Here is a 20,436-nt window from a genome sequence, read left to right as displayed (position 1 = left end):
TAGTTTGGGGGAGGACGATTCTGTTCTTTCTGTAGTGCCCTTTGCACTCTGGCACCAAAGCATGTGAAGATTCCAGGGGCACAATCAGATTCCTTCAAGTACCTTCCATAGAAAAAGGTTTAGCTTCTATGTGCTTGTGTGAATATAAAATGCCCCTGATTCTCTTAGGTTCAAATTATACTGCTTAGAGCAAGAAATTAACTTTGGTTTTCAATCCTAGAAAGGTTTCAGATAACCTGAAACCATGGTAAATTACCATATTTTAATAGGATAAATTATCGGGGAAAAAAAGTTTAATTACATCTGAAAAGGTCTGTCTTTGATTGTGACAGTTTCTAAGGCAAATGTCTTCATTAAGGTTGTTTTTCCTTCTTTCTTTTTTTAATGATGAACATGAGTCTGGCTCATCATTAAAGAAAATGAATCTAAGAGTTTAATGACCTGGGACAGGCAGAAAAAATATATGTCCTTAATAGTGAGAGAACATGGCTCGAAAAATTCTCTTGAGCTCTTCTGAATTGTTCAGAGCTGGTTCTGTGTGATTGGGGCACTCTTGGGAAAGAGCCAAGTGCTCTGCCCATTTCTGACTTGGCTCCATTGGGTAGTATAGATTTGGAAGCTGCATTTATATTCTGGAGATAATTTTTTTGTTTCCAAAAAATGGCTATAGGCATAGAGATTTGGGCAGACATTTTGTTTTAAATATTTTCAAAAGGCTCTGGCTCCCACTTTCTAAAGATATTGATTCATTTCCTTGACTCCTGATGCATAATTTTGAGTTTTTCAGGATATATCCAAGAGAATTTCTAGTTGACTGTATTCGTAAATGTAGCTCTTAATCTGACCCACATGAAACAGGTGATTTGTAGAGCCTAATCAAGATTTAATTTCAATTCGTATATTAATGAAGCATAAACGTGACCTACTTGTAATTTGTATATATTTAACATTTGTACATATATATACATGTAAAGGTATACTGACTTGAATGTTACTTCCTCTTTGTTGACTCATCTGACACCGAATATTTGTAATGCACTTTTATCCATAAAGGCAACATTCTCCATCATTGGTGTCAAACATGTTCTTACCAAATATGAAAGCAGGCATGTTTAGAGTCAGATTTTTACCACATTAGAATTTGTTTTAAGAAACAATGATACAGGGGTGCCGGGGTGGTTCAGTTGGTTGAGCACTGGATTCTTGATTTCAGCTCATGTCATGATATCAGGGTGGTAAGATCGGGGCTTCCCCCTCCAGCTCTGCACTCAGCTCTGAGTCTGCTTGATATTCTCTCTTTCCCGAATCTCCCTGCTCATGTGCTCTCTGTCTCTAAATAAATAAATAAATAAATAAAAAGAGAAAAGAAAGCCAAAACACAACAACAAAGATACAGTAGGAAAGACCCAAGGTTCAAACAAAGATGCTATGGTCAGGATTATTCAGTTGTGGACCAATCAAAGCTTTTCTTTACATGAGAATCAGATTAGTTTTCTTCTGTTTTTCCTAAGAACAGCAAGATCTTCTGGGAATATAGAGCTCATTTGTTAGTTTCAGTTCTCTTGTTGGGGAACTATTTCTGTAACTTAGTGGATAGGCCTTTTAGAGGAAGTGGCAACTTGGCCAAGTCAGAGCAGCCCTGAGCAGAAGTGCCATCTCCTGGGGGGCAAGGTTTCTCAAAGCCCCCTCCAGCTCCCAGTTGAGGTGTTTGTTTCCCTTCCTACCCTTAGTTATCGGTCTCTCACCTCAAACCTCTGGACTCATGTCAGCTGCCCATGACTCACAGAGGGTGATCCCTGATTGCCCTTTAATCTCTCAGACTACTGCCCGCCATGATGTGAGTGTTCTATGCTCTGTAGCCCCAAGTTTTGATCTAGCTTGGTTAACAACCATTTATTGAGCATCTATTATATTCTTATAGATGTGAAGAGAGGTGGTAATCAGGGACGAGTGCGGGAGAAGACTAGACCAAGACTCGGGCTTTGCTTTCAAGGTGTTTATAGCTGAGGAGGGGGATGGGCTACGCTGAAGACGAACCTGCAGCCGCGGGTAACAAATCCACATCAGATGAAGAATGTGCAGCTTTAGTTCCATTGGAGGTTTCTATGCAGTTTTTAGGGAGAAGACTAAAGGATATTTTTACTCAGGTCCCAACACACCAACACATCATTAACTAGATACTTAATGAGAGCATAAATTATTGCAGAGAGAGAAATAAGTTGACAGGAAGCTTATGTAATGGTTTGAATTTCAAACACTTAGTGAGGCTTACATGTTGACCCAAGGGAATTACAGAAATGAATCATAGACCCTTGAAAGTTAGCAGGGCAGGAAAAATATAATCTGTGCAAGAAACCATTTCCACCCTCCATAGATTCTTCAATTGAGATGGTCTTCACGGGCAGTTTAAGTCCATTAGGTTTTAGTTTTCCTTTTTAAATGAAATGATTAGAGAGTTTAAAAACCTTGAACAAATGACAGTGATACAGTTTATAGGAACTGATTCTTCGTAAGAAGGAAATGAATGTATTCAGTGTGATGGGGTCAGCTTAAACTGGATTGCTTTCTGTTCTCTGTAGTTTCCATTATTTATGATAAAGTGAAGATGCAGCTCTTAGAGATTTTGAAATTTTAAAAAAGTGTCAAGGAAGAGGATTTATAAGAAAAGCAAAAGGGAAATGACATTTTAAAAAGAGCAAGAATGGAAGAAGGAAAGAAATTAAACAAAATGTCGCAAATTAGGCCTGTGTTTCTGCAGACTTCAGAGCTCATGCCTTTAGTTCAGATACTTTCAGCTTCTCTGGTTCAGATTGCCCTTTAAAAGTTAACCAGCATTTGCTTAAAAGCAGAGATGTTATTCACCATGAAACCTGTAATTACTTTAATATTAATGTTATAAATAATTAATATTATTTTAATATTAATGTTTGCTATTTAACATTAATGTTAAATATTTAATGTTAATGTCATTTATTTATTTATTTATTCTTAACATTATACTTCGTACGTATTTATGGCTACCTGTGCTTTTTGTTTTCTTGCCTCATTTAGGTAATGTACAGACATTTACGTATATTTGGATACATTGAAACATTCTTTATTTGCAATCACATTGTGAGTTTCATCGAAGACCATCAGAGACCTTAGTTGTTTTTCAAAATTAAGCCTTAAAATTATAGGAACCCCTTCCTTTTCCTTTTGTCTATATTTCAAAAATATATTTTAAATAACCTTAGACATTCTTTGCCCTTTTCTAGCTTGTTTTTATATTACATTTCATGAACACATGAAGAAAGGCAGTCCTGTAGTTAACTGTAGACTATAATAATCTGCTAATAAGTGGGGGCTCATTCTAGGGTATTCCCAGACATTGTTTTTCTGGAGAAGTTTGCAGAGCTGGGTCCCTATACTAGCATACACAATGCACCCTAGGAATTGTGCTTTTCAGCTGTGAGGCTGAAAGTTTTCTTCTTAGCATAGTAAAACATTGCTATTGCAAGGTTTGTTCCATTGCTCCTTTCTCCCTGACTCCTGTACCGTCCTTTGTTACTTCTGTTGCCTGACTCTCAGCCCATCCTGGACCATCCCTTTGGTCTACCAGTGTATGCTCATGGTCACTTCCCTGTGGCCATAGCTGAGATGAATACGGTCCCTAAAAACAGGACTAACTGTAGCCATATCAGAGGAGAGCCACTTAATGAGAATACAGGAATGCCAGTGAAAAGAAAGCCTTCAGTTTTCAGTGAATGTACAGAATAACTACTAATTAAGCCCTTGAAAGTATCCATAGAATTCTCTTATGAAACAGCATCAGTTTTTTTCTCTCACTGAACCACATATTTTTCCAGCAAAGCTTTTGTTGCTTTTCTATATTTATAATCCCCAGTATTGTCATCATTTTTTTCAACTCTGGGATTTTCCTTTGCAGTGGTATTGTTTAGCAATTAAATGGGACAATCTTGACCTTCCATTTTCCCACCTATATATTGAGAAAAATATTTCAAAATCCAGAGCAACTGGTTTATGTATTCTGAGCTTTGTCTTTCCCATGGGTCATTCATTCATTCATTCAGTCAGTAGACAAGAAATATTATTGAGCCCCTCATCTGTAGTAGGAACATGTAGAGTGACCAATGTATTGTTTTGACATGAAGGAATTTACCAGCTGGTAGAGACATGAATAAGACAATGTTGAATAAAATAGCGTGCTTTTCTAGTCTGAAAAAGTCGATGTCATCTACTCCCAGGATGCACCAGGCGGATGGGAATAAGGAAGGATGTTTAGATTGGCCTGGGAGCACTTCTATGGTGGCATTTGCTTCTTGAAGGGTAACTGGTAAAGTCAGGCACCAGGCACTGCTGAGGTGATAGAAATGATACGTACATGCCAGAACTTTCTGGGATATAAGGTTGGACTCAGAGGATCTTGAGTGAAGAAATGCCAGTTTGGACTTTCCTGAAAAGAAAGCTTGCAAAAACTTTTAAGTATAAGGGCACCTGAGTGGCACAGTCTGTTCAGCATGCAGCTCTTGGTTTCGACTCAGGTCATGATCTCATGGTTAAGAGACTGAGCCAGAGTTGGGTTCAGCATCGAGTCTGCTTGAGATTCTTTCTCCCTCTGCCTTTCCACCCCTCCACCCCCGTTCTTGCTCTCTCTCTAAAATAAATGAATAAATCTCTAAAAAAAACTTTTAAGTATAGATGTGTGATATTCTGATTTGTGTTTTGACAGAATTGGGGGCAGCATGGAGGACCAGCTGGAACTGAATTGGTAAAAAGAATAAATCAATCAAACTGAAAAGCTATTCAGAAGTTAGTGTTTTTAGACTTTGGTTTTAAGCTCGCTATTAATAAAACCTACTTTATCTTTACAATAAAAAGTCAAACTAAAGGACCAATGCTATCTACCTGCTTATTGCTCCAGTTAGAACTGGGAGTAAAGTAGATGAATGATAAATGACAGATGCATATATTTCTCAACTTTTTATTTCATATTTCTGTGTTAAAATGAAATTTTAAAACTGAATGTCCCGGGGGCGCCTGGGTGGCTCAGTGGGTTAAAGCCTCTGCCTTCGGCTCAGGTCATGATCCCGGGGTCCTGGGATCGAGCCTCACATCGGGCTCTCTGCTCTGCGGGGAGCCTGCTTCCTCCTCTCTCTCTCTGCCTGCCTCTCTGCCTAGTTGTGATTTCTCTCTGTCAAATAAATAAAATATTAAAAAAAAAAAACTGAATGTCCCTTTCAGGAAGAGTCAACCAACAATTGGCCATTTCTTCACTCCTAATAGAAGTTTTTGCTAAAATATAGAAGTGATCATTTAAGAGTACGATCATACTTAGTAGGTACAGTTGGCATCACTCACTGAAAATGATTTTAAAAGTACTTTTGAAAGCAGATAAAGGGGTCAAATGATATGTCCAAAAAAGTAAAATCATCCTACAATATACAAAGCTTATAAATGCATGACGTCAGGGGCATCTGGGTGGCTCAGTTGGTTAAGTTCCTGACTCTTAATTTCAGCTCAGGTCATGATCTCAGGGTCATGGGATCGAGCCCCTTGTAGGGCTCTATGCTCAACAAGGATTCTCCTTGAGATTCTCTTTTTCCCTCTCCCTCTGCCCCTCTCCTCACTTTCTTTCTCTCTCTAAAATAGACATACAAATCTTTAAGATAAATAAAGGAGGTAAGAGATGACAACTCTTGCAACAATTTTTCCACTGGGACATTGACTGATGCCTGAAAAATTATGAAAAATAAATTAATGGAAAATACTGCCAATTTTAGTACATGTGCTGCTGAGGCAAGCACTGAAAAACACTTCCAAAAAGCAGATCAAGTGTAATTGGCTGAGAATAAGAGACAAAACTCTAAAATGCCCATAAAAGTTGTAAACTTGCCCTATTTCAAATTAACAAGGTCAAAGTCTCCCTACCCCGAAACTTTCAAAAAACAAAAAAAGATAAGTATTTTTAGGGTGATTTAAAGTACACAAGGGATGCGCAACTGCCTCATGGTATATAAAAATGATTAATTCTTGGAAAACTCATGACTTGAAATATGTATTTCTTCACCAGATTTTTATTTGTCACATTTACCAATTCCAGATCTTGCTAGACTCGAGAGGTCTTACTAGATCCAAGATTTTTTAAAATTCTTTGTTCAAGTCCACATATATGACTCCTGTTTATACATTCTATTCTATACATATACATATGTCTATACATATGTCTATACATATATATTCATTAAATTCATTCATTCATCCATTTAGCCTCCCTCTGCTAGGTATTGCTCTGGGTACCAAAATACCACAGAAAACCAAAAAGCATCATTGCAGTGAAGAAATTGGGGGTGTCCATTTATCTTTCATCAGCTCCTTTGTGACAGCCATTAGCAGAACGACTATGCAGTCAAATGCTCTACCACTGAGCTATACCCCCAGCAGAACGACCATGAAGCTCATGTCTAATTTGCTCCTTCGAGGCACAGACTGAGTAGACAAAATTCATTGTGAGCTCCTCCTCCTTGATATGAAGAGGAGCATTTGTAAGTTACCTTATGAAAGTCTTGGGCATTTCATCAATATTTTAGTATTAAACTTTTATAAGAACTCTAGGACTTATAATTTGTATATTTATATTTTATTAAGACTGGCGTCAGCCACAGGAAAAAAAGTGTAATTATGTCTTGATTATCTTTGTGGGCAGCAATTCATAATATTGTGCACACTGACAGGATCTTGAATTTTGGGCCAATTAGCCTAAGAAGAAGCTATTTATGAAAGAGATTTGTGACCTTGGGCATACACTGAATTTCTCTGGATCACAGTATCACCATTTGTAAAATTAAGAGTATTGGACCACCTTCCTGCTACAGGCTATGTTCATACAAAAGCTGATGAAACTTAGGCATTCTGGAATTTTGTAAAGAAAACAAATGGGAAACTATAACTCTCTTTATAAGTTTGTTTGCCATTCAAGCTGCCTTCCTGGCTGATATTTATGAAAGGGAAGTAAAGCAGAGAGAAGATAAATGACCTGACATTGATCAGAGTCTGATGCCAAAACACACTAGAATTTTCCTTGGTTGCCGTACTTTCCTGTCCCCATGGCATACAGATCCTGAATTACCCTAAAAACGGCAGAGGAAGATAAGTACAGAGATGCAGGGACATTAGAAGAGAGAATGATGTATAATGTGAATGAAGAAAGTAGTATGGGGGATGGCCCTTAATTTCCTATCAATATGAGATTGTTCTTGAACCATTATTCAGGGTCAGACAGGGTCACTTTGTGAATAAAAGATCTGTCTAGATACCACAGGAAGTGGTGTTGCTACTTCAGCATGTGGTACTTTATCTACTAAAACAAAGCCCTATTTTAAGAGTCATAAAGTTGGGGTTTGGGTTGTGGCTTCTCATATTTACATATATATGCAGTTGGTGAGGAAGCTGAGGTGGGAGGGAAGGCTGCCCAAGTATTTTCTCCTTAATGTCTGGGCCAAACGCAACTTCGAATAATTATGTTCTTCCGCCTACTTACATTTCTTCAGCCATTTCCTCACATTTTGCCTCAACTCTTCAAAGCCTTTGACCATGTGGGCTTAAAACCATGAGGATGAAAGTGTCCAGACTCTTTTGTGGCCATGCCTGTTGTGAGCCATGTCTGTGGTCATTCTGTATCCTGGTCTGGATTTGTGGTTCTGAATTGAGCAACCCTGGGAAGAATGTCAGTTGAGTCCCGCTGTTCCTAATTATTTTCAACATTGGTACAGTGTGAATATGGAAATACCTTTTGTACTTTCTTTCTTTTTCTTTTCTCTTTTCTTTTCTTTTCCTTTAAGTAGGCGACGTGCCCAACATGGAGCCCAGCAGGGCCCTTGAACTCATGACCCTGAGATCAAGACCTGAAGTGAGATCAAGGTCAGACTCTTAACCGACTGAGCCACCCAGGCACCCCTACCTTTTGTATGTTCTAATTCAGGTTCTCAGTGTTGGCCAGAAGATAGCTTAGTCACTTGGAGGATCTAGTTTTTAATGAATTTGCATTTAAGGAGAAGTTCTTGCTCCATTGTAAAGGTAGAGTGTTATTTTAGAAAAAAAGTGGCATTTTCACTGGATGAAGATGATTTGCCTGAAATTAGGAGGCCTGACTTCTGGTTTCTAGTGTTGGACCATTCACAAACTTACTTTGTGATATAGCTGAGTCACCACAACTTGGGCCTCCAATTATTTCTTCCATAAAAATGAAAGGATTTTGGTTGAAGCCCATAAGTCCTTAAACTCTAACTTTCTGTTCTCTTTTTTAGTAAAAAAGCTCTCTGGACCCTAAGATATGTGTAGTGCCGTGGAAACTTTTGGAAGCCAAAGACTGTTACAAATATAAATTATTTGGTCTCTCATGAAATATTAAAAATAGAGGAATGCTGTGTGTGTGTGTGTGTGTGTGTGTGTGTGTGTGTGTGTGTGTATCCCTCCTTACTGGACAGATGCATTTGATAGGAAAATTTTCTAAAATCTTGGTCCCATAGATATTCTTTCCCTCATAGAGTCTTCATTCCTCTGTGTTTTCTTATGTAAGAAATATCCTTCAGGTAAAGGAAGCCTTGAGTTGAATTGTTCAGCTGTGCCTGAATAGTATCTCAGGAACTGAGTGTTAGTACAATGACCCAGAGATGACCAGGTGACATATGGGTGGCCCTTGTCATGCCAGTGATAGGGGCAGAATGAGTGTCGTCATCCTTCCTACTATAGCTCTATGCATTACTGCAAAGGACCTTCCCAAGAGAGGGACCCTGCAACTACATAGGCTTCCCATTCCTGTCTCCATCCACCTCTGACACCATGTGCAAGAAAAGACTTAAGATTCTGATAATATCCTTCTATTACAACTGGATTTTCTTCCTGCTAGTATTATGTCAGGGGACTGGTCAAACCTGATGGTCAGCTTCTTCAATCCATATTATTGGTTAAAAGAAGGAAAAACACAGAAGGGCTCCCTTTCTTCTTGGGGCTGATCAAGTTCTGTTTTCTAGTTCATTTCTCTCAAACCCTGAGGCCTCATGAGGTGTTTGGATATTTTACCTCAGGTCAATCTTAAACCATGATATTCAGCGCCATTCCTGACATGGCTCTAAAACTCCTTTTCACTCACTTGGTTTTCCACCCTATGTTCCAGACAATCTAGCCCATTTGCCTTTCCCTCTGGGAAGTTTCTTTCTATGCCTTTGTTCCTAGTAGTTCTTCTGGGTACACCCTCCCTTGCTCCATCTAATCAGCAAAACCTGCAACATTGCTTTCTCTTATGTCTACGCACCAGTTGGGAAGACTTTCTCAATTCTTCATACTTATTTGGTAACCCTCTTTGACCCTAATCCCATTTTACGTTGCTTTGTCATTATCATAGACATCATACTACTCTCCTGTTCGACTGTAAACTCTTTGAGGGCAACGACTGCCCTTGCCAGGGTTTGCTGATTGAAAGAACAGTTGTCTGTTTTTCAGCAAAGCCTTTGAAAAACGACTGTGTGAAAGATGATTAAAATAATGACATGATTAGGATAGTTGATGAAATTTGAATCAGGTCTAGATTAGATAGTAATTGTGCATCAATATTAAATTTTTCCATTTGTATTGCATCAATGTTAACTTTTTTCCATTTAGGTAATTGTACTGCATTTACATGTGTGAATGAATTGTTCTTAGGAAATGCACATTAAAGTATTTAGAGGCATGGGGCAAAATTTCATGTATAGATTACTCTCAAATGGTTAACTGTGTGTGTGTGTGTGTGTGTTTGTAAATGGATAGTGGCAAACTACAAATTACTCTCAAATGGTTAAAGGTTTGTGTGTGTGTAAGTGGATGGTAGTAAAGTAAATGTGGCAAAATGTTAGCAGCTAGTGAGTCTGGATGAAGTCTTGTTCTATTTTTACAGCTTTCAAGTAAATTTGAAATTGTTTCAGAGTAAAGAGCTAAAAGCAAAACAATAATTAAATTTTATTTATTTTACATATATTTTATTTCTATCAATAAATTTTTATGTATTTACTTCAGATACAATTTATATATATTATCAGAGATAATCATGGAGAGCTAGTTCAAAGGCAGGAAAGGAAAAAGAACATTTATTTGTAACTGAAAAAGCAACCCAGAGAAAAGTTTAGAATCCGTTCATTTAATATTTTGTAAGTGACCAGTAGCACCGAGCACATGATGAACTCCTGGTCATCATGAGGCAGGTCAGTTCTTCTAGGTAGTAAAATGCTAATGGTTAAGGGCAAGCAGCAGGATAATCTAGGACACAACATTGTGTGAAAAAGCAGCAGCTACACCTCAAAGCACAGGCATCTCTAGGTCTTGCCTCCCAGAGCAAAATAACTGAAACTGTAATTAGAAGTCAAGAGGCTCCTGCCAGGAGTTACAATGCAGAGAAAAGATTTTAGAATCTTTGCAGGTGGTTTCTGCTTGATGCTCCTGAAGACACCAACAAAATTGTGAGCATTATTGAGAGCGTTTTGGAAGTCCAACAAGATATTTTGATATAGACATATTAAAATAGAGATGTAGTGGTTTTCTATTGCTGCATTACCTCAGTTTCTGTGTGTCAGGAAATTGGGAGAAGCTCAGCTGGTGGCCTGGCTCAGGATCTCACGAGGCCATAGTATGCGTCAGGAGCGGTTACGGTCACCTGAAGGCTTGGCAGGGCTGCAGGATCCACTCACATGGCTGGTGGTGGGATACCTTCCGTGAGTTTCGCCTTGCTGCTTGAGTGTCCTAATGACATGGCAGCTGGCTTCCTGGCGGTCCGAAAAGCAAGAAGGGAACCTTGTTGCCTCTGATGATGTAGGTCTGAAAGTTACACTGTCATTTTTGCCGTATCCTATTGGTTCACAGTCTGTTCATCGAGAAAGGGTCTGACACAAGGCAGGGATCGTTGGAGGTCAGCCTGGAGGTTGGCTACAACCCTGGGGTATAATTAGGGTTGCCAAGGCATAGTTGTTGAAAAAGGAAAGAAAGAAAGGGTAAATCTTATAATAGGGCTAATAGAGCACTTTTTTTTTTTTTTTTTTTTTTTTTTTTTTGTGGACAGGCCAAATAAATTAGGACTCCAGATTGAGAAGAATGAGTGGGAATGTTATTGAGGAATATTAAGTCATGAGAAGTTTAAGAAAATCAAGATGATTTGATTCACTGAACCCTGGAATAAGAAGTGGTGTTTGAAATTTCTTTTCTTATAATTTCTTATAAAAAAGAGAGGTATTGTTTCACCAAAAAGAGATAAGTAGACTGAACCAAGCAAATAGAAGTGCAGTTCATAATGGTTTAAGCCACAGCAGCTGTCCTTTTTTTTTTTTTTTTTAAATGAGAAAGAGTGCCCAGCTGAGGGGTGGGGAAGAACAGAAAGAGAAGGAGAGAGAGAATCTTAAGCAGGCTTTATGCTCAACATAGAGTACAGAGCCTGATGTGGGGCTTGGTCCTGGGACCTTTGAGATCATGACCTGAGCTGAAATTAGGAGTCAGTTGCTTAACTGACTGATCCACCCAAGCACCCCAAACATCTTTTTTGAGTCGGTTCTTATGTCTCTCTTTGTATTTCTGATATTGGGTATTTTTACTTTCTTTTTTTCATGATCAACATTAGAAGTTTGTTTTCTTAGATTTTTAATTTTTATTTTGTATTATTTTATTTTATTATTATTATTATTATTATTCTTTTAATTAGGCTCCATGCCCAGCCTGGAGCAGGAATGTGGGGCTTGAACTAACAACCCTGAGATCAAGACCTGAGCTGGGATCAAGAGTTGGATACTTAATTGACTGAGGCACCCAGGTGCCACCAGCTGTCCTTGAAATTGACTCTATTTTCTATAACTTCTCCCAGTCTCACCAGTTCTTCCACTGGTTTCTCACATACTTCCCTTAGTCTACCCACCCTCCAAGGGCAGTTCCACCCCACCCCTGAATGCACAAACCTGCACCCCTTCCTTTGCCCCCAGTCCCTGTTCCCTTCTTTGGATTTTGCACACCCTCTCTGTGTTAATCTCCAAAACATCTCTTTCATCTAATAATGTGCCCTGCTCAAAGACTTCAGTGTATCCCACTGCAGGCAAGATAAAACCATATGAGCTCCTTAGCCTGGTGCTCAAGACCCTTATCACTGAGCTCTGCCTCCTTTTCTAGCCCTGCCTCTCAGGATTCCTTACAAGTCCCCCTGCTCTCCAACTGCAAGTCTTGGCTCCCACTTCTCTCTTTGCCTCATGGCCCTTTGCCATGGTTTTCATTTACTCAAGGCTTCCTTTTACCCGGATGTGATGCCAAGAACTGATCACAGATGTTGTAGTCATCAGCCAGATTGGTTCAAATCTCTTCTGTTCTAATTGTTGGTCTTCAAGTGAAACATTTAATCTCAGCCAATGAGATTACATATGTGAGGTGCAAGTCATGAGGTAGATACTCAGTGATTTCTAGTTCTTTTTCTTTTGAATGCTTCTGTTCATATTCGGCCTCTTTTATGAAACTTTCTTTCTCACATTGGTTTTTTTCCTCCTCTTAAAACCCTGGTCATCTATTTCTATGTCAACTCGTTTGGCAAATAATAGCTTATTTAGAATTTTCCTTCCCTAGTCGATTTGGACCTGTTGAGGCTGAGACCATGCCTTATAAGTCATCATGGTCCCCACAGTTGCTTGAGCTTCAATCCTTAGTGAGTATTGTTTGTGGAATTTTCCATTCCTGGGGGCGGGAGTCATAGGGGTGTTTTGTAGTACTACCAAAAGTTGAGGACATGTGGGCGATCAGGGTGTCCCCTCAAACTACCCTTTAATGCCACCTAGATAATACATGTGGAGTCGGCAGGTTAAGTCTATGAGACTGTACCTCTCTGTTCCCACAACAGCCTCTTCTAGGCTTAACTGTGCCGGCATCGTGCTGTATTGAAATGGTCTGTTTGTGGCCATTCTTCATGTGGCTGGTAAGCTTCCTCAGGGTGCCCAGCGCCTGGCATCCTCGGGGTTTGTCTAGTTCTTGTTTGGTGTGAAGTATCTAGTGAATGCCAAAACTGGTATGAAACACTCAACTTCCTGCTAACATTTAGGGATGTGTGTGTATGTCTGTGTGTGTGTGTGTGTGTGTGTGTGTGTGTGTGTGTGTGTGTTGCTTATAAAACCATTATAAGTTTGTAGTATAGGATTTAATAATTTTTTTTTTGGTGTTAATAGCCACACTCATGTATCTTATATCCTTAAAATCTCCTAAAGAATGCTGTGTGACCGCTCATGTAAGATGACTCAATGTGACTCAGAAGAATATCTGTGTTATGGTGTTTGATGTGAGCAAAATAACACAAGGTTTTACACACACACAACATATCTAGTACTTGCATTGCTTCAGATAGAGTTATGCTTGCTTTAAGTCATATGCTACTAGAGTAACTAGCTTTGGATCGTGAAAACAAAAGTCACAACAGTGCCTCCTGGATTCTTTTTATCTGCAAAGTAGTGTTTCTGTGGAAATTCTCATCTGGCGTTGTTCTCAGGACAATCAGTAGCATTCTTCTTCTTCTTCTTCTTCTTCTTCTTCTTCTTCTTCTTCTTCTTCTTCTTCTTCTTTTTTTAAGATTTTCTTTATTTGACAGATAGAGATCACAAGTAGGAAGAGAGGCAGGCAGAGAAAGGGAGGGGGGAGGAAGCAGGGTCCCCGCTGAGCAGAGGGTCCGATGCCGATGCGGGGCTCCATCCCAGGACCCTGAGATCGTGACCTGAGCTGAAGGCAGAGGCTTAACCCACTGAGCCGCCCAGGTGCTCCCTGCCTTTTTTATTTTTTTATTTTTTTTTTCCCTTTTTATTTATTTTTTCAGCGTAACAGTATTCATTCTTTTTGCACAACACCCAGTGCTCCATGCAAAACGTGCTCCCTGCCTTTTTTAAAGTAAATTCTACCGCCAGTATGAAGCTTGAACTCAGGACTCTGAGATCAAGAGTGACATGAGTAAGCACTGACATCTTTGGTACCCCTGAGCTGGAGCTCTGATACTCTATTCATAGGCTTGAAGCTCCAGGAAGAACACAGCATACCTTCTGCCCCACTTGGGCGGCCTTTCTGAGGAAAAGCTAGTCTATTATTTATTGATAACGTGATGGGGTGATTTAGGGATGGGGGTTGTGGAAATGTGACTATTCTTTTTTTTTTAATTTTTAAAGATTTTATTTATTTATTTATTTGACACAGAGAGAGAGATCACAGGTAGGCAGGGAGGCAGGCAGAGAGAGGAGGAAGCAGGCTCTCTGAGGAGCAGAGAGCCAGATGTGGGGCTTGATCCCAGGACCCTGGGATCATGACCTGAGCCCAGGGCAGAGGCTTTAACCCACTGAGCCACCCAGGAGCCCCGAAATGTGACTGTTCTTAATTGTGAAATTTATTTTCGCTTAGAAAACTGTGAGATGACTTTAGGGAAATGAGTTTGAGAAAAAACTGGGTGAGGGCACCCAAGTTATTTCTATCAGTGCTCTTAATGATTCTAGGAAGGAAATAGATTTGAAAGGCAGAAAGGATTGTCTGGCATCATTTATTTCTCTGTTGTTGCAAAAATAAATTAGCAAGTCAACGCCCCGTTACTTATTTCTCCCTAATACACTGATCAACTGCTCCCTATCATCAGAACCCAGATTCATCCACTGTAAGGACTGTATTCAACCTGATTATTTATTGCGGTTTTTGTGAGACCAAGCAAAGCCTCTCTTCCTAGTAGACAGCAAGAGTTAATTCTACCTGCTGTGTTTCTTTTTTCTAATAGGAGCACTTTAGCAATGCTAATCAGTTGTACTGATTTTCTGTTTTGATTTTTCCATAATAATTAAGTGAATGATATGGAATGCAATCAAGTTTGGCACTAGGGGGTTCATGCAAATGACTCTTTTTTTTTTTTTAACATTTTAAATTTTGTTAAATGGAACCATAACGAAAGTTATTTGAAGATGAAGACTGAGTGGGTGGGGAGTAGCAGAACTCTCCATTTAGAGTTTTGAATATTTTCCAAATGTCTGTTTCAATGAAGCAAATCACCACTGTATTACTTTTTTCCCAATGGAAATAATTCTATTTTTTAAAGATTGTGTTTTGTTTTCATTTGTGCTCCAAAGTGGAAGATTATAGTGTAAGACAAGATGGCACAGCTTAAAAGAGAGAAGTGGGGAGGAAAATGTGTCGAACTTGCTTCCTTCAGGGTAGATACAAAGGAAAAACGGTACGTGCATTTTACTCAGTGAAACCTATAGAAGAAAACAAATAAAGGACGGAAAGAGTATATGTAATGCCCCGTATACTTCTTATTTGGGTTGTGTCTCTCAGTGTCTTTTATTCAACAAGACAGAACAAAAGGAAGGAGCATCTGTGTTTTTGAGTATAGCGAAATGTTGTATTTTATAGACTTTTACAGCTCGTTGACATGTCTGTGAATCCCTCCACAGTATATAACATTTGAATTATTTTCTCAAAGGGTTTTAACCTGTTCATGTGACGTTGCATGATCCCTGCATCTGGGTCTAGCAATTCTTTTTGCTTTTGATGTTTTATGCTCTAATGCAGATTATTCTAGAACTCGGTTAATTTTTTTATTTTCACTTGGAAATTCCTTTGGGAATAAGACCCGCTGATGTATATATACATTTTTGTAAGTGTCCTTATATTTTCCCTTCTGTAAACACCTCCAGCAACTTGGCAATGCAGTTAGGTTTTTTCTATGCCAAATTTCAAAAGCACAGGGGAGATGACTAAACTTTGCTTTTTTTTTTTCCTGCCATCCTCATAGAGAGGTCAAAGACTTCATAGAGTTTCACATCAAGTACAAAGCAAGAAAGGCTTCGAAAAAATTAACATTAACATTTGTACATTAAAGAAAAACACACAGCCTTTTTTCTTTTTCTTGGCAGTTTGATTCATTGCTTGCAGCAATTTCTAACTTTACAGACTAAACATTTCTAATTGGAAAATGAATGGTTTGAGTCTAAGATGGTGACTCATGATATAAACTTTCCAATTTGGGGTAATTGTTGGTAAGTAGATGGCAGATTACTGCTGACTAGCACTCGTTTTGTCTTTGAGGAGAGAATGAAAGTTAATATACATGTTTCACACTTCGCTGCAACAAAACGCTTATCCTGAGGTAGATAAAGCAATGAGACAGATATTTGCCATGCTTGTTTGTTACAACTAAGTATATTAGAGGTTTGCTTTTTTTGATGAATGAAGAAAATATTAGCAGTATATTACATGTCTTCAACTGTGAAATGGGGATCATAAAAACACTTTTTTCTTTGGTAAATGGCTGTGAGGTTTGGACAGATCATGCACATAAAAGGTTCCACCCTGGGCCTGGCTCCTAGCAATCAGTCAGGAAATTATTTCCCATCATCATCATCACTCTTGGTCACTCCTGTTAGGTGGAAAAACTTCTTTGGTTATATAATGTTGAGTTTCAGCTTTTACAACTTCATGACAAACACCGATAATTTGAATTCCTTTTTAAGCCCTATTTTGGCCTCCCATTTATGCTTTTTGTGTTAGAATATATTTTGTGATGATGGAAACTCCCCTTTTTAAAGATTTCACAACCTCTCCTAGTGGCTTGCAGTATCTTTTCGTTGTCCTACACATTCATGATATTATTTCCCTATTCTAAAGCAAATGTTGTCTTTAGTTTTAGCCTTTGTGCAGTTAGAGACAGGTGACTTGTCATGATATACTTGATATACTTATCCTTATAAACAGCCATGATTCCAAAGGACTGAGTACTTCTTCACGTGATCTAATGTCTTGAATTTGAACGATAAACTATTTCCTAAGGTTAGGTTTTTGCTGGTATTGTCATTTATTGTTTGTTTGAAGATAAATTTAACTCCCTCTTTTTAAAGTAATCTCTATACTCAGGGTAGGACTTGAACTCATGAGCCCAAGATCAGGAGGCCCACACTCTGGAGTGCCTGGATGGCTCAGTCAGTTAAGTGTCTGACTCTTGGTTTCAGCTCAGCTCTTGACCTCAAGGTCCTGAGTTTGAGTCCTGCTCAGTGGGGAGTCGGCTTGAGATCCTCTCCCTCTGCAACTTCCCTGACTCATGAGTAAGAGCTCTCATGCACACGTGCGTTCTCTTTTTCTCAGATAAATCTTTTTCTTTTTCTTTCTTTTTTTTTAAGTAGGAGTCCCATGCTCCACCAACTGAAATAGCCAGGCATCTGAATATACTTATCTTTTTAAACTACAAGGTCATTATTGAATAAATTTTGCTCCCATTTGGTTCCACCCCTTGTGGTGTAGAAAGTTAGTGTAACTTCTCAAAATGCCAGCTCTCATCTGGAAAATAACTGTTTCGGTCATGTAATCTGACCTATTGTTATTAGTTTTCCTAGGCAGGTTAGTACTTGTTCTCCTTTTAAGTAGTAAATGGATCAGCTATTTGTATTTCCATGTCCATTTTTACAAAGATTACATAAAGTCATTTTATTTAAGTGTGGCAATTAGGCATTTCCTTCTGACTAAATGGTAAGTTCCTGGAGGTGAGGAGATGGGTGTGAGTTTCAGGCGTAGGTTATGCCTGCTGTGACACACCCGAGCTGGTGAATCCTGGCACATAGTAGGTGTTCAGTAAATGCCGCAGATGACTTCATGTGAGTATTTCCTGGGAATCTCAAACTTGAAAACTGAACTAAAGCTTCTTCCTCCCAAAAGGGGAGGGTGTCTGTGCTTCTCATCTTAGTGAAAGGCACAACACTCCATCCATGGGGCTCTTCCAGCAAACACTCCTCTCCCTTACTCCCATATTCAGTCACCAAGTTCTACTGATTCCAACTCCGAAAAGTCTCTCAGATTTGCTCTGTTCCCTGCAGCATCTGCGTTATCCCCCAGTGAAGTTCATGGACTTGGTAATGGTGTACAAAACCTTTGTGATATGCCCGTCTCTTTCTCAGCTGAATTAATTTGGGGTCCCAAAAGTGTGCTTGACCCTGCCTCCCCTCTGATTCCTTCTGCGTGGAACATTCTCCTTCATCTTGTGTCTCCTTTGTGGGCCTCTTTGGCAAAAATGCTGCTGTTTGTTTTTCCATTGTGTTCCTTCTTTCTCTCAAGAACACCAGGTTGGTTTTCTCTAACACAGACCTCTAAACAGACTTACACATTTTTCTGTACACCTGCAAACAAACTTCTGTAAGATAGCTGGTTTTGTTTCTGTTGAGCAGATGGGGAATTGGAAGCACTAAATGTAAGAAATGAACATCATGATTATGAAATTAAACACATCTTAATGGCCAGGGGCAGGAACCATACTGTATTTGATGCCCAGTTTTTGCACAGTGCCTAGGATAGAGCAGACCTAGAAGACGTTCAGTGCCCAGGGAATGGATTATTGAATGAATCTCAGTTTGAGCCTGAGGTGCCTCTCTCGAGTCAATGGAGCTTCTGTTTCATCCTTTACCCTGCAGCACAAATGAGGCCAGATTCTTCTGTGAGCCCTCTTCTTCCAGAAGGGAAATATGCCTGGTGAGAGAGTCTGGAAGCCTGCATTGCTCCGAATTGTTTGGGAAGATTCCTTTAATGTTGGTTGGCATGGATGAGAAGGGCTTTTGTTGTGGTGGCAATTAATGATGATTTGCACATTTTTGTAATTTACAAAATGGTGACCACCCTGTACAACACAAGAAATACCTCTCTCTTGGACCATGAAATCTGGTGACCCTTCTATTTAAACACATGGCTTGTGATTGTGGTTCAGCCTTAGTGACAAACCGGTTCTGAATGGTTGTTGTACTGAAAAGAATTCTGTTTGGGTCATTTTCATGCTTCTCTAATTTGGATTTTTGTTTTCTTGTAGGTTTTTCTTCCCCCAAAATGGTTATTTCTTTGAACCCATGCCTGAGCTTTATCTGTTTCTCGTTATGCCTCTGGAGCAGGACAGCATCATCACTGAATCTTGAAGACCCTAACGTGTGCAGCCACTGGGAAAGGTAATCATTTTGAAAGTAGTCTGAGAAATAATTTCTGATTATTTTTTATATATTGGCCTTATCAACCTGATATAATCTCTGGGAGAAGAGATTATGAAATTACTTTTATGTAAATACCAGTAGTTATAATAATAAATTAGTATTATTCACCTTGTCTTGTGGCATATAAAGTAAAAAAATTTTGATCTATTGATTCTAACACAGGAGTAGTTGTAGCATACAGGGAGAATATTACTAGCTCCATTCACATGATCTCCCAAACATCTCCCTGCTCTCAGTCTATTTTGCAATAATCTGGGGGAGCTGGACTTATGCATGGGAACCAATGGGTGAGTGGTGAAGGACAATATGAAATAATGTACTGAAGGGTGGCACGTGTAGTGCAAAAAGTTTGGGCTGTATGTGGCCTGAAAAGGGCGACACGATTTCTGTAAGCACTGGCGAGGGTGTATGGATGTAGTGTTGGCTAAGACGCTCTCAGAGACCTGAATAAGACGGAGTGGATAGCAGTGATTGAATGGAGTTCTAGGAATGGAAGGTGGCTTGAAGCCAGTGCCGTGCAGACTGCCGAGGGTCTTGAGCAACAGATCTAGAGTCAGCACAGTACTGCAGGAAGGCAAGACAGACTAGATCACATCAAAGCAGATGATGTCGTATGCAGATGAAGGCAATGTGCAGTGGGAGATGCAGAGGCAGGACAACACAATAGGTCATTGTCAGAGAGCTTAGAGTCCTGTTTGGAACACGAAATAGGACAAACCATCTAGCGCTACCGCAGTATAGTCAAGTGTAGTCTATACCGCTCTACTGTGCTACTTGCATTTCTCTGGAAGCATCTTTAGCCACAGGTCACCTTGCAAATATCAGTTTTCCAGAGAGAAGGTGGCACCCTTTTAGTCCGCTCGAGCACTCTAGAGTAATAGGTAGTTTTGATAGCTGTATGAGCCATTTCATCAAACTCTCTGTCTCTTTCCCCTGTTCTCTTCAGCACCATCGGGAGTACAACACAGGGGACACATTCCTGTCACTGTCATCAGCACAGGTCAAATGAGCACACCCAGAGCCTTTCAGGCCCAGTAGCTATGTTATTGTAGGGGCACTCTGGTCCCTCACTCACAGCATTATTTTTTTCAGTGACAGCTTCCCCATGTCTAGGTGCAGGCTTACAATCAGGGTAACAGAATCCCACTTCTCTGATCCATCCATGGAGTTACTTATCACTGGGAAACTTTAAGCTGTAGAGGAAATATGTACATGTAATCAAGATCTATGTATCTGCGGTATTAACTGTATTATATAGAATCAAAGGGGAAGGACCTTTTATTAATTATCTTTACAGTCATCATAGCACCTCCCATAAACATTTCAGCCACCAAGTGCATAATAAATGCCCATTGAAGCAATTAAAAGTGAATCAGTGAATATAAGAATGGGCACCTATCACATT

The 20,436-nt window shown here is 39.4% G+C and overlaps 1 protein-coding gene across 3 annotated transcripts in view; it reads left to right on the top strand.

Moving 5' to 3' along the window:
* Positions 1 to 20,436, top strand: part of MEGF10 (multiple EGF like domains 10) — a 212,602-nt gene that overhangs the window by 61,435 nt on the left and 130,731 nt on the right. For all 3 annotated transcript variants that reach the window (XM_046000699.1, XM_046000698.1, XM_046000697.1), the window contains one exon: positions 18,857 to 18,989. In XM_046000699.1, coding sequence (XP_045856655.1) covers positions 18,874 to 18,989 — 116 coding nt within the window. In that variant the 5' untranslated portion in view covers positions 18,857 to 18,873. The remainder of the gene's footprint in view (positions 1 to 18,856; positions 18,990 to 20,436) is intronic.

The sequence above is a fragment of the Meles meles genome, chromosome 3 (assembly GCF_922984935.1).
Source record: "Meles meles chromosome 3, mMelMel3.1 paternal haplotype, whole genome shotgun sequence".
NCBI lineage: Eukaryota > Metazoa > Chordata > Mammalia > Carnivora > Mustelidae > Meles > Meles meles.
Note: the sequence above shows the minus strand (reverse complement) of the source record. Positions and strands in the feature narration are given on the sequence as shown.